Source organism: Bos javanicus, chromosome 13 (genome assembly GCF_032452875.1).
Source record: "Bos javanicus breed banteng chromosome 13, ARS-OSU_banteng_1.0, whole genome shotgun sequence".
In the NCBI taxonomy this organism is placed as follows: domain Eukaryota; kingdom Metazoa; phylum Chordata; class Mammalia; order Artiodactyla; family Bovidae; genus Bos; species Bos javanicus.
In genome coordinates, this window is record NC_083880.1 from 36,671,196 (window position 1) to 36,685,861 (window position 14,666).

The window sequence follows — 14,666 nt, forward strand, 5'->3', positions numbered from 1 at the left end:
GTTGCTAGTCCATTAATTACAGCACCAAACTTTTTCTTCCAAAGGGCAAAACAGATGATGAAGGGCAAATTAATTATGAAAGAAAAGGAGAAATTTATAAAGACCTTGTCACACTTTTAAAAGAAAAATCAGCAATATTTTCAGAAAATATGTCTAAACAGGTAAGTTTTATAGTCTCTTTTGAACTTTTATATCGTTATAGTTTTTGGCTGCAACTTTCTGTAGTATAAAAAATTGGGGACTAATGCTGCATTGTTTTGGACAGTACTTTCAATTATTGGAGTGTTTTCCACAATATAGTATAAAGTAATACATGTTGTAAATGTAGCAATTTAAGAATATTTCTGGTTTTCTTTAGGTGACAGGAATGATATTTCAAAGTGCTTTCTAAATAGGACTTTTTCATTTTCCATTTTGAATTAATTACACTGAGAACAAAGGACTCAGTCCTGGTAACGAAGCCTACATGTTTTGATTATTTTCATCCTTTCCGGGAATCGTATGATTACTACCTAGTTGGATTGCCTTGAAAAGTGTGTCAACTACATGTGTATAAGAACACTGTTTATGTCTTCCATGGTTTGTAAAATAGTGCTGAACAAAGAAATCAGTCAATGTGATATTTTGTGAAATAAAATTTTGGTTGAAGCTGATGTAGGTAGAAAACAAAATTCTAAGAATACTAACATGATCCACTTATGTTCTGGGCTGATTCTCAGGCTGATGGCAACTCTATAGACGCCCCCTCAAGAGCTCATTGGTCAGGCTCATTGTGTTTCTGATGCTGCTGCTTCTGCTGTTTTCTTGCCAGACTGTTGTCATTTAGCCTAGCATGGCCCCTTGTCATCATTTCATGAATTCTTTTTATTTCCTGGTCTTTGATCACCGGTTTCCTGGACCCTGGTTTTCCATTGTTGTTGTTGTTATTGTCATAAAACACATATATACATAAAATATAAAATGTGCTGTGTTAACCATTTTAAGTGTACAATCCAGTGGCATGAAGTACATTCACAAAGCTGTGCAACCGTTACTACTATTTCCAGATCATCTTCATCATCTGGAACTAAGCAATAACTCCATTAAGCAGTAACCCTTCCTTCCTTCTCCCCCAACTCTTGGTAAACTCTAATCTACTTTCTGTGTCTATGCATTTACATATTCTACATATTTCATATAAGTGGAATCACACAATATTTGTCCTTTTGTGTTTAGTATATTTCACATACCATAATGTTTTCAAGGTTCATCTGTGACGTGCCTGTATCTGAACATCATTCCTTTTTATGGCTGGATGACATTCCATTTATGTATATACCAAATTTTGTTTCTCTGTTCATCTTTTGATGAACACTGGGTTTTCTACCTTTGGTTATTGTGAAAAATACTATGAATATTGGTGTACAAGTATCTCTTTGAGTCCCTGTTTTCGGTTCTTTTGGGTGTACACATCAGGGTTGATTTTCTGGCTTATATGGTAATTATATTTAACTTTTAGAGGAACCACCAAGCTGTTTTCACATCCGCTGAATCATTTTACATTCCCAATAGCAGTGTATGAAGATTCCAGCTTCTCTACGTCCTCACCAACATCTGATATTTTTGTGTATTTGTGTTTACTATAGATATCCTAGTAAGTGTGAACATGGTGTATCCCACTGTGGTTTTGATTTGCATTTCCCTAATAATTAGTGATGTTGAGCATATTTTCATGTGCTTATTAGTGATTTGTATATCTTCTTTGAAGAAATGTCTGTTCAAATCCTTTGTCCATTTTATAAAATTGTCTCATTTTTGAGCTAGAGTTCTTTATATATTGTGGATATTAATTCTTTATTAGAAGGTTTGCAAATGTTTGCCCCTTTTCTGTGGGTTATCTTTATATTCATCTTGATAGTGCCCTTTGGTATATAAATATTTTAAATTTTGATAAAGTCTAATTTATATTTTTTCTTTTGTTACTTGTGCTTTTGGTATCATATTTAAGGAACCATTGCTAAATCTGTCATAATAAAGATTTGCCCTTAACTTTTCTACCTTTCTACAATTTTTTGTTTTAGTTCTCTCAAGTTTAGGTCTTTGATTCGTCTGGAGTTAGGTTTTATGTATAGCGTTAGGGTCCACCTTCACTCCTTTGCACATGGATGTTCGGTTTTCCCAGCACCATTTGTTTCAGAGATTATTCTTCCCCCACTGAATGGTCTTGTCATCCTCATTAAAAATCAATTAACTAAAAATTTCAAGGTTTATTTTTGGGCTCTCAATCCAATCCCATCAGTCTGTATGTGTATCTGTATACCAGTCCCATACTCTTGACTATCATAGCTTTCCGTTAGTTTTGAAATCAGGCAGTATGAATCCTCAAACTTTGTCCTTGTTTTTTTAAGACCGTTTTTTGGTTATTTGGGGTCCCTTGACTTTCTGTGTGAATTTTAGTCTTGGTTTTACTATTTCTGAGAAAAACATCATTGAGATTTTCATAGGGATTGTATTGACTCTGTAGATTGCTTTGTATAGTATTGTTATCTTAATAATATTATCTTTTAACCTACAAATGTGGAATGTTTTCCTACTTGTTTATGTCTACTTTAACTTCTTTCAGCAGTATTTTGTAGTTTTCATGTAAGTCTTTTGTCTTTTTAGTTAAATTTATCCCGAAGTATTTTATTCTCTTTGATGCTATTGCAAATAGAGTTGTTTTCTTCATTTCCTTTTTGATTGTCCGCTGCTTAGCATATAGAAATACAACTGATATTTGAGTGTTAAAATCAGAAGTAATGTTTGAATGTGAAATTCAAAATTGAATCCAGCTAATTTGCCAAATTTATTTCATTCAGTTTCTTTTGAATCTTTAGGTTTTTCTACATCTAAGATAATGTCATCTGTGAACAGAGATAGTTTACATTTTCTTTTCCAATTTGGATGTTTTAAATTTCTTTTTCTTACCAAATTCCATGGCTAGAACTCTCAGAACTATGCTGAATAGAAGTGGCCAAAGTAGATTCCTTGTCTTACTCCTGATCTTAGGGGAAATGCTTTCAGGCTTTTGCTGTTGAACGTGATGTTAGTTGTGGGCTTTCCATATATGGCCTTTATCGTATCATGCGTTTTCTTTTTCTTGGTGTACCCCATCATTTTGGTAGTGCTTCCTGAGTAAAAGAGGCACATAGGAGGAGAAAAATTGAGGGTTAGCATGTTTGAAAATATCTTTATTCTTCTCTTTTAGTTGTTGTTTCTATAATGACAGTTTCAAAATAATTTTTTTCTTAGAATTTTAAAGGCATTTTCCTATGTGACCTGTTTGTTTTGGCTTTGCTCATATAATGAGTCTGTAGGATTTTCTCTTATCCCTGATGTTCTGTAATTTTCATGATGATATGGTTGGTGCTCGTGTCTGTTTTTCATTAATGATGACATATGTCTTTTAGAACCGGAAAATATTTTTTGTATTACATCTTTAATCATTTTTTCCCTCTCTGTTCTCCTTGTTCTCTTTATGAGATTCTAGTTGGATTTTGGGGCCTCTGAGGTTGATCTTCTGATTTTCTTTTCTCTCATATACCCCACGCCACTTTCTGGAAATACACCTTTACTTTGTCTTCCAAACATTGTGTAAATCTTTAAAATTTAAGCTTTCAAATTTTTAATGTTTTGTTTTGGGTGTTTATATTTTTTCAGACCATATTCTTTCATTTCTCTTGGGTAAAACGTAGGACCGAAATGGCAAGGTTATGTGGCGGTTATATGTTTAACTTTTTAAACAATTGGTAAACTGCTTGCCAGTGATTGTAACATTTTCCATCCACTCTGTGCACCAGACTGACAGCTGTGCCACATACTTGTCAATGAGTGGTACTGTCATTCCTTTATTTTAGACTTTCTCTAATAGGTGTGTACCACCATCTCACTGCAGAGAAGGCAATGGCACCCCACTCCAGTAGTCTTGCCTGGAAAATTCCATGGATGGAGGAGCCTGGAAGGCTGCAGTCCATGGGGTCGCTAAGAGTCGGACATGACTGAGAGACTTTGCTTTCACTTTTCATTTTTATGCATTGGAGAAGGAAATGGCAACCCACTCCAGTGTTCTTGCCTGGAGAATCCCAGGGACGGGGGAGCCTGGTGGGCTGCCATCTATGGGGTCACACAGAGTCGGACACGACTGAAGCGACTTAGCACTATCTCATTGAATTTTAATTTGCGCTTCTTGAATGCATCTTCTTATATGCTTATTGAATGTGATTCATATATCTTAAGTGGTAAAGTATATATTCAGATCTTTTGCCCATTTCTTATTTTTTTTTAATTTCTTATTATTTAGTTGTGAGATATATACCTACCTACCTACCTACATACACACATACATATAAGCTTATATTTTCTTTCAGAGATAGGATTCGTCAAATATTTCCTCCCAGGTGGTGGCTTGTCATTTTATTCTCCAAAAAGTCTTTCAAAGAACAAATGTCCTCAATTTTGATGAAGTCCAACTTACTAATTTTTTAGAGTGTTGTAGCTAATAAAGCTTTACCAAATCCCAGTGTCACAAAGATTTTCTCCAGTGTTTTTTTTTCCTAAAAGTTTTTAAATGTTAGGTTTTATATCTAGGTGTATGATCCGGTTTAATATATTTTTTGTACATGCTGTGAGGTATGGATCAGAGTTCATTTTTTTCTTCTGCATGCAGACACCTAATGGTTCCAGCATCATTTGTTGAAAAAGAATTGTCCTTTCTTTGCCCAGTTGTCCATTTGTATGGGTGTATTTCTATCCCACTGATCTGTTTATTTTTGTATCAGAGCCTCGCTGTCTTGGTTACTGTCGTCAGTCAGTCTCGGTTCAGGTATTGTCAATGTTGCTGCTGTCCTTCAGAGTTGCCAGCTATTATGTATCTTCTGCATGTCCATTTGAATTTTATAGTCAGCTTGTCAGTTTTTTCATAAAAACCCCTAAGGATTTATGAATGATACTGTATTGAATCTATAAATCAACTTAAGAACTGACATCTTAACAATATTGGAGTTTCCAGGTCGTGGAACTCAGTGTTTCTCCCTGTTTAATGTTACTCAGCGTGTCTCTCCATCTTACTCAGTTTCTCTCCGTACTGTTTTGTAACTTACAACACACGTCTTGCACACCTCTTGTGAACCATCTGTAAATATTTCCTATTTCGGGGCTATTGTTAAACAATAGTTTTAAGGTTTCAATTTCTGGTTATTTGTTGCTAGTATATAAAATACACTTTTGTATACTGATTTCATATCCTGAAACCTTGCTAAAGTCACTTAATAGTTTTGTCTGGTTTGTAGATTCTGAGGGGTTTTCTACATAGATGATCATATTGTCTCTGAATAAAGATCATTTTACCGCTTCCTTTCCAATTTCCATCATTTTATTTCTTTTTCTTTCCTTAATGCACTAGCTGGAACCTCCAGTACAGAACTGAGTAGACGTGGTTTCTTGTTCCTTGTGGTAAAGGGAAAACTTTCAGTTTTTAATTATTGTCACCTGTCAGCTTTTCATAGATGAAATTTATAAGGTTGAGGAAGTTCCCCTCTATCAAAGTTGTTGAGAACTTTATTAGGATTGGATGTTGGATTTTATCAAATGATATTTCTGTACCTATTGCGTTAATCATTTTATTTTATTTTTTAGTTTAACTTGGTTAATTATATTGATTTTTGAAAGAGAAACCAGCCTTACATTTCTGGGACTACATTTGTGCAGGGTGTATTACCCTTTTTATTTATTTATTTAAAATTTTTAATTGGCTAACATTTTATCAAGAAGTTTTGCATCTGTTTAGGATTATCAACGTGTGGATTATCAAGGTGTAGATTTCTTTTCTTCAATATCTTTGTCTGGTTTGAGTATCAGATTAATACTGGCCTTATAGAATGAGTTGGAAGATCCTAACTCCCATTCGGTTTTCTGGAACAGTGCTTAGAATTGGTGTCCTGTGTTAACTGTTGTGTAGAATTCACCAGTGACGCCATCTGGGCCTGGAGTGTTCACTGTGGAGAGGTTTCTAACTACAAATATGATGTACTTACTAGTTATCGGGCCTTTCAGGTTATGTTTCTTCTTGAGGGTGCTTGCTAGGTGGTTTTTAAAGGAATGTGTATCCCTTTTATCTAAAGTTGTTGAACTGATTGGTATAAACTTGTTTATAGTATTCTTTTGTTAACCTTTTAACAACTGTAGAAGCTGTTAACTATTGTTACCTGTCTCGTGCCTGATATTAATCATTGTGTTTTATTTTTTTCTTGATCCATCTGGCTAGAAGTCCATCATTTTACTCAGTTCTCTCAAAGAAGTCACTTTTGGTTTCATTTACTCTTCTCTAGCTTTTTTTTAAAACCATACATTTAATCTAGTCATACTTGCATTGAAAGGAATTTTGGTGATTTTGGGTATGACTAATATTAGGATAAGGAATTCTCTTCCGTCTACATTCATCTGTAGAGAAGCTGTTTGTCTTTTGGACACACATTCTGACATTTTGTCTCTCAGACACAGTGAGCACCTCTCTCAGGCATGGCAGTGGTAAGTTGTTGGGAACACTCCACTTTCCTGCTCTCAGCAAAGCTTTGACACTTCAGAGATGTGTCTGCTTTTATATCCTTCTGCCTGTTTTGAGTTTACATTGCTCTTCTTTTCCTAGTTTCTTAGGGTAACAGCTTAGAGTCTTGATTTGAGAGCTTTCTTCCTTTCTAGGTGAGTATTTAGTGCTGTAAATTTTCCTTGCAGAACTTCCCACCTGTCACACATTTCGGTGTTTTATTCTCATCGTTTTCATTCAGTTTTTGTATTTAAAACAATTCCCTTAAGTCAACTGTACCTCATAATTTTTTTTTCCTTGAGGCTTCCTCTTTGACCCATGATTATTTAGCAGTTTGTTACTTAGTGTTAGATTTTCCCATTACATGGTTCATTATTAGTTTGATTCCACTGTATTTGGAGAACAAACTCTGAACAACTTTATAAATTTGGTTTTTGGTGTGGTTGAATTCTTCATATCCTTGCTGATTTTCTATCAGTTTTGAGAGGGATTTGAAATCCTCCAACTGTAATTGTAGATTTGTCTGTTTCTCCTCTTAGTTCTGTTTTTGTATATGCAGTTCTGTATACACATTTAGGATTACGTTTTCTTGATTGACTATTTTATCATTATGTCATGTCCCTTTCTGTCTTTGATGATTTTCTTTTTTTTCTGAAGGCTAATCTACTATTCATATAGGTACCCCTGGCTTTCTTTTAACTAATGTTTGCATGGTATATCTTTTCCCCTTCTTCTACTTTCAAGCTACCTATATCATTATATTTGAAGTGAGTTTCTTGTGAATAACATATAGTTGAGTCATTTTAAAAATCCAGTTTCTGAAACTATATATCGATGTATCATATCCATGGTGTGTTTAGATCATTTACTTTAAAAAGCCTATTTGTTTTCATTCATTCTTTCATTTTTGGCTGTGATGGGTTTTTGTTGCTGAGCCCAGGCTTTCTCTAGTTTCTGTGAGTAGGGCTACTCCCTAGTTGCTGTGTGAGGGCTTCGCATTCCGGTGGTTTCCGTTGTTGAACCCTAGAATGCTGGCTCAGTAGTTGTGGCACATGGGCTTAGGTGCTCTGCAGCGTGTGGGATCTTCCTGGACCAGGAATTGAACCCATGTCCCTGCATTGACAGGTGGATTCTTAACTAGATCACTAGAGAAGTCCCTAGATTATTTGACTTTTACTTATTGATATCAGGGCTTAAGTCTGCCAGCTTAGTTTTATTTTCTGTTTTTTCCTTCTGTTTTCTGTTTTGCTTATCTTTTTCTTTTTCCTGGTCTTCTTTGGCTTGCTTGAACATTTTTTTAAAATACCATTTTGATTTTTCCATAGTATTTAGGTATATCTATTTGTGTAGAGTTTTTGGTGGTTGTTGTAGATATTGTGTTATACATAATTTGTCATAATATACTGGTTTGATATTTTACCACCTGAGTAAAGTATAGAAACCATGTCTTCCTTTAAGTCCCTATACCCTCTCTCATTTATATTTGTCTTTGTTTCCTTCACATTGATAAACTGTATTAGACAATGTTATAATTTGTGCTTCAGCCATCAAACATCATTTAGAAAACTCAAGAGGAGGATGCAAGTCTTTTGTGTTTACACATGCTTTTATTCTTTCTCTGATTCTTTCCTTCCTTTCTGGTGTTGCCAATTTCCTTATCATATCCTTTCTGTTTCAGAACTTCTTATTCTTTGGAGGTAGGTCTGTTGGTGACAAATTCTCTTTGTTTTCCTTTATTTGAGAACATCTTGAAAATCCCTTTATTCCTAATGAATACTTCCACTGTATATAGTATTCTGTGTTGACAGTTCTTTATTTTCAGCACTTGGAAAATGTTTCCAGTCTTTCTGGCCTCCATGTTTTCTAATGAGAAATCTGTTCTTAATTGTTTCTGTCTTATAGGTAAAATGTTTTTTCTCTCTCATTGCTGTTACTTTTCCTTGACTTTGGTTTTATGGAGTTAGATTATTATGTCTCTTGATAGGAATTTCTTTGGGTTTATTCTGTTTAGGGTTTGCTCAACTTCTTGAATCTTACATTTATGTCTTTTTCCAAGTTGGGGAAAACTTCTGACATTCTTAGAGTCTGACCTTCTTTCTCCTCTCCTTCTGGTGCTCTGATAACATGAATGTTGGATTTTTTTCTACTGTCCCACAGATCTTGAGGCTCTGTTTATTTATTTATTTTTCCAATGTATTTTCTCTTTGTGGTTCAAACTGGGTAATTTCTATTGTTTGTCCTCAAGTTCACAGGTTCTCTCTTCTCCATCCTGTTGCCAAACTATCCAGGAAGTTATTTTGGTTTGTAAATTTAAATTTCAAAATTTCTATTTGGTTCTTCTTTATATCATCTATTTATTTGCTGAAACTTTCGAATTTTTCATTTGTTTCAAGTCTTATTATTGATTGTTGAAGCATTTTTATGATGGCTACTTTAAAATCTTACTCCGACATCTGTTTGAGATTATTCCATCATCTATTTTATCTTGGTATAAGCATCAATTATTCAACGTCCTTTCTCATTCAGGTTGTGACATTTCCTTGTTCTTGGTATGGTGAGTGATTTTTTTGACATTGTGTCTTGGACATTTTTGGATTATATTATGAAACTTTGTATTTTATGGCAGTCTTGTTTTAGCAGGATTTCTCTAAGTGTAGGCTTCATGGTGTAGGTCTGGGGTACTGCAAAGTGCATGTAAAAATCCAAGTTCCTCGCTTAGACTCCATTGGTAACCTGGTGGTGTAGGGTGCCTCAACACCACTGGGCAGTGAGTAGAAGTTTGGTCTCCCCACTGCGTCTCTGCTTACACTCACCTGGCCAGGAGGACATGCTTCCCATGAGGCCTCAACTTACACCATGGGAAATGAGTCCATTCCTGCTTGGAGGTGGTGATTTTACTGCATCTCTTGAGATGATCACATAATTATTCTGTTGATATGGTCATTGATTTTTGAATGTTGAACTAATATTGAATCCCAGGATAATTCCAACTTGGTCACGATCTCTTACCCTGTTTAGCGTTGTTAAACGTAATTTGATAATATTTTACTGAGGATTTTTGTATCTATAGTCATGAAGGATGTGGCTTAGTAGTTATCTTTTAATGTCTTTGTCTGGTTTTTGTATCTGGGTAATGTGGCCACAAATGAATTTGGAAGTATTCACTACTTTTCTTCTTTCTGGAATTCTTCATATAGATTGAGTCTTATTTCTTTGTTAATGTTTGGTAGAGTTTACCAAGGAAGCCATCTCTATTTGAAGGTTTCGTTGTTGAAAGGGTTTATGTTGAGAATTTTATTTCTTTAATAGATACAGAACTATTGATATTTCTTTCTCTTGCTAAGCATTTGTGGTTCATAGCTTTCAATGAATTTGTACATTTTGTCTAACTTACCTAATGTATTGACATCAAATACTACTCCACTATTATCTTCTGATGTCTAGAGGATTTGCTCTCTAAAGGATCCATCTTTCATGCCTAATATTGGTCACTTATATCTTCTCTTTGTTCTTAACTCATCTGGGAAAAAGTGATCAATTTTACTGGTCTTTTCAAAGAACAATTATTTGTTTCATTGATTTTCTTTGTTGTTTTCTTTCTACTTTATTTTATTTCTGCTCTTATAATTTTATTTCTTCTGATCTCTTCAAGCTTAATTTGCTCTTATTTAATTTCTTGAGTTGGAAGCTTAGGAATTGGTTTGAGACCTATATTTTTTAATATGAAATTTTATGCTGTGAGTTTCTTTAACAGCACCATGTGAACTGTCTCCCAGAGACTCTATGTTTTCATGCAAATCAATATATCTGAAGATTTTCCACATATCTTTTTACGAGTTTCTAGCTTATGTCCATTTTATTAAGAGAAAGTGTTTTATATGATTCCAGTTCTTTTAAATTTGTGGATGTTTGTTTTATGGCTTACAATTTGGTCAGTTTGGTGGACTTTTCCTTGTGCTTTTGAGAAGAATGTGTTTTCTGCTGCTGTGTGTGATGTGTTCCATAAATGTCAGTTACATTCAGGTGGTTGATAGTTTTCCTCAGGTCTTTTATATTCTTATTAAGTTTTGTTTTGCTCATTTTGTTGATTTCTGAGAGGGGAGTTTTGAAGTTTCCTAATTGTGGATTTATCTGTTTTTCCTGTTCTATTTCTGCTTTATGTCTTTTGAAATTCTATTGTGAACATAATTAGAATTGGGTGGTAATTGGCTCTGTCATTGTGTGTCTCTCTCTTTACCTCTGATAATATTATTTGTTTTGAAGTCCCTTTTTGTCTGATTGTCTAATGTCTAATATAGGCATTTCTGCTTTGATTCTCGATTTCATAGAATATTTTTCTTCAGCCTTTTACTTATAATGTATTTATACCTTTATATATAAAGTGGTTTCTTTTAGACTACAAATAGTTAGGTTTTCCTTTTACGTCCAATGTGATGAGTTCTTTTAATTGAAGTCTTTAAATCACTTTCATTTAAAGTTCCTACTGATAGAGTTAAATTACATTTACTATTTTGCTATTTGCTTTTATTAGTGTCATTTATTCCTTGTCTCCTTTTATTCTTCCCCTTTTGGATTAATTGAACTTTTAGAAATGATTCCATTTTATTTATGCTATTAGTTCATCAGTTGTGCTACTTTTTAAAAGTATCTCACTTGGGCATATATGTCTCTAATTTATAGAGTGTGCCTTGGAACAATATTTTACAGTTTTACCACTAGTCTAAGAACCTTACAAGTGGCTTCAAATGCCACTCCCAGTCCTTTGTACTATTGTAGTCATGAATTTTACTTCAACATGCTAGTAACATGTTGTTGTTACTAGTAACAACATGTGGTTACTAGTAACATATGTGGTGTGGTAACCCCTCACCACAATGAGTCTTTTATATTTATTTTTATCATTTCAGCATTATTTTATGTAGATCCATGTTCTGTGTAGTATGAGATTCCTTCTGACTGAAGAGCTCCATGAACAATTTTTATCCTAGGTCTTTCTGATAATGAATTCTCTCAGCTTTTCTACATCTGTGAATGTCTATTTTATCCTTATTTTCAAAAGATTTTTTTCCCTCTGTATAGAATTTTGAGTTGAGAGGATGTGAATTTTTTCCCTTTTCATCACCTTAACTGTATCCCTCCCTTGTCTTCTGGATTGCATTGTCTCTGATGAGAAGTGTATTTTAATTGTTATGTTTCTTCTTCTGTCTATAAAGTGTCTTCAGTTTCTAGCTACCTGCAAGATGATCTCTTTATCCTTGGTCTCAGCAATTTGACTAAGATGCATCTCAGCCTTTATAGGGTTTGAGTATAATTTTTTTCAGGTGGTGGTGAGGAGTGAGTCAATCCAGCCCTGCTGCAGTATCTGTGTGGGCTGCTTAAGAGCTGTGAGTTTAGGATCATCCCATTACTGTCAGCCTAACTCCAGTAGAGGGCTTAGTCTTGAAGTTGCCCAGATTCAATTTGTGTTGCTAAGCAACACAAGTTAGAGCATCTTGAGACATCTTGAATTTATCACCAGGGTGGTGAATTTTCAGATAGCATGAGATAATTCAGAAACAGTATCATTATAAAAATACGCTCTTTTTTTTATTTTTTTATTAATTGAAGGAAATTAAATTCAGTGAACAACCACAAAAGGATCAGCCTAATGAGGCACCTAAGGAGGAAGTGGCCATTACACACAAAGCTAGTGTTACTTCCCGCAAGAGTACACAGGAGAAGAACCGAATTAACCTGGGAAGGAGTCAACTGACCAAGAGATTGGAGCCAAGTTTAAACTGGAGGACCAGTGTCAGTTCCAAAGAGTAGGTAGATATTAACATAATGGGTTTTCTGATACATACTTCCCTACCACATGTTTATCTAACTTTTCACATAACTTCATTTCACTGGAGGAAAATACATAGTATATACATACACCTCCCTCCAAAGTAATTACAGGTTGGTTCCCTTTTCCCCTCTTCATGTTCCAAGAAGAAAGATTTGACATCAAACTGGGTTTGTGTACAGAGGACCATGGAAGGAGAGCACAATTCACTTTCATGTGGTTGGTGAGTCAGGGCAAATAACAAATGAAAATGATGATAAAACACATGGAGGAATCTCATGGGGGAATGTAAACATTGTGGTAGGGACCTGATTAAGTAGTGTTAAATTATGTGATTAAATATAAAATCAGGAGGCAGTCCTAAGATGGTGGAGGAATAGGAAAGTGGTCTCCTGACCACTTTCTCCCCCACAAATTCATTGAAAGATCATTTGAACACTGAGAAAATTCCACAAAACAACTTCTGAATACTGGTGGAGGACATCAGGCACCTGGAAAGGCAGTCCATTGTCTTCAAAAGGAGGTAGGATAAAATATAAAAGATAAAAAGAGAGACAAAAGAGTTAGGGACGGATACCCATCCTAGGAGGGAGTCGTAAAGAAGGAGAAGTATCCAAACATCAGGAAACCCTCTCAGTGGCAGGTCTAAGGGGAGTTTTGGAATCTCAGAGGGCAACATAACTGGGAGGAAAAAATAAATAAATAAAACCCACAGATTACGTGCCTAACTACAACTCCCAGCAGAGAAGTAGCCCAGACGCTCGCATCTGCCACCAGCAAGTGGGGGCTGAACAGGGAGGCACAGGCTGTATTGCTTAGGTTAAGGACCAGGCCTGAATGCCCTGAGGGCAATCTGAGGGAGCTAATGTGAGATAGCAACCCAAACTGTGGGATAGCCAGAGAGAGAAAAAAAAGAAAGCGTGTGAGAGAGAGAACTTTCCCGCAAAAAGCTCTAACCTAAGGCACTGCCAGGCTGCTCACAGAACAAAGGACTGAGTGAATACCAAAGAAGAGCTAGCTGGCTGCAGACCAGCCCATCTCCCACTGGAGGCAGAGAGGCAGGTGGGCGGCAGCCAGAGCCAGCAAGGGGCAATCTCTGCCCGCGATGGCATTCTCTACCAAACTGTGAGCAGGCTCCCAGTTGCTAACCAAGTCTTCCTGAGATCCTGGACGGTTGACATGCACCAGGAAGGTTGCAGCCAGTGATCAGCTCCCTAAAGGAGACACACAGCACACCTGAGACAGCGCTCCCGCTGTGCACCCAGGAAACAGAGCAGCTGGGACAGGGGAGGAGATAAGACACACTTGGGGAGAGTGCGCTTGCCAAGCACCTTTTTGCCTGAGCTGCTTGGACCTGGGAAGGGCACAGAACACAGGCCCAACTGAGTCTGTGCCTTTGTGGAGTACCCGAGAACCTGAACCTGAGTGGCTTAGACCTGGGAAGTGCATACAACCCAGGGCCTGCTTTAGACAGTTCCCCTGCCAAGCAACCTGGAGCTTGAGCAGTGTAGACTGCAAAGGCACACATTCCGTGAATGGGGGCAAACCCACTGTGGCCCAGACACTGTGAGCGCTCCCTACACACACCAGTGATATTTGTTTGCAGTGTTACTCCCTCCCCACAGCACAATTGAACAAGTGAGCCTAAATAAGTGACCACCTCCACCCCCTTGTGTCAGAGCAGAAACTAGACACTGAAGAGACTTGCAAACAGAAGAAGCCAAAATAAACAAAGTGACAGGTGCAACAGATTAAAACCCTATAGTTAGCACCTACTACATTGGAAGGGGCCTGTAGGCCTCGAGAAGAAGTATAAGCTGGAACAAGGAACTATCTGAAACTGAACTGACCCCATACTACCCACAACAGCTCTAGAGAAATTCCTAGATATATTTTACTATTATCATTTTTAAATTAAAAAAATAAATTTATTTTTAAGCCCTTTCAGTTCAGTTCAGTTCAGTTGCTCAGTCGTGTCCGACTCTTTGTGACCCCATGAATCACAGCACGCCAGGCCTCCCTGTCCATCACCAACTCCCGGAGTTCACCCAGACTCATGTCCATCGAGTCAGTGATGCCATCCAGCCATGTCATCCTCTGTCGTCCCCTTCTCCTCCTGCCCCAATCCCTCCCAGCATCAGAGTCTTTTCCAATGAGTCAACTACGGAGTTTCAGCTTTAGCATCATTCCTTCCAAAGAAATCCCAGGGCTGATCTCCTTCAGAATGTACTGGATGGATCTCCTTGCAGTCCAAGGGACTCTCAAGAGTCTTCTCCAACA

The 14,666-nt window shown here is 36.5% G+C and overlaps 1 protein-coding gene across 5 annotated transcripts in view; it reads left to right on the forward strand.

The window, feature by feature from the left end:
• The window catches only part of ODAD2 (outer dynein arm docking complex subunit 2), a 173,443-nt gene that overhangs the window by 16,737 nt on the left and 142,040 nt on the right, over positions 1-14,666 (forward strand). For all 5 annotated transcript variants that reach the window (XM_061436262.1, XM_061436260.1, XM_061436261.1 and 2 more), the window contains 2 exons: positions 45-161; positions 12,167-12,363. In XM_061436262.1, the coding sequence (XP_061292246.1) occupies positions 45-161; positions 12,167-12,363 (314 nt within the window). The remainder of the gene's footprint in view (positions 1-44; positions 162-12,166; positions 12,364-14,666) is intronic.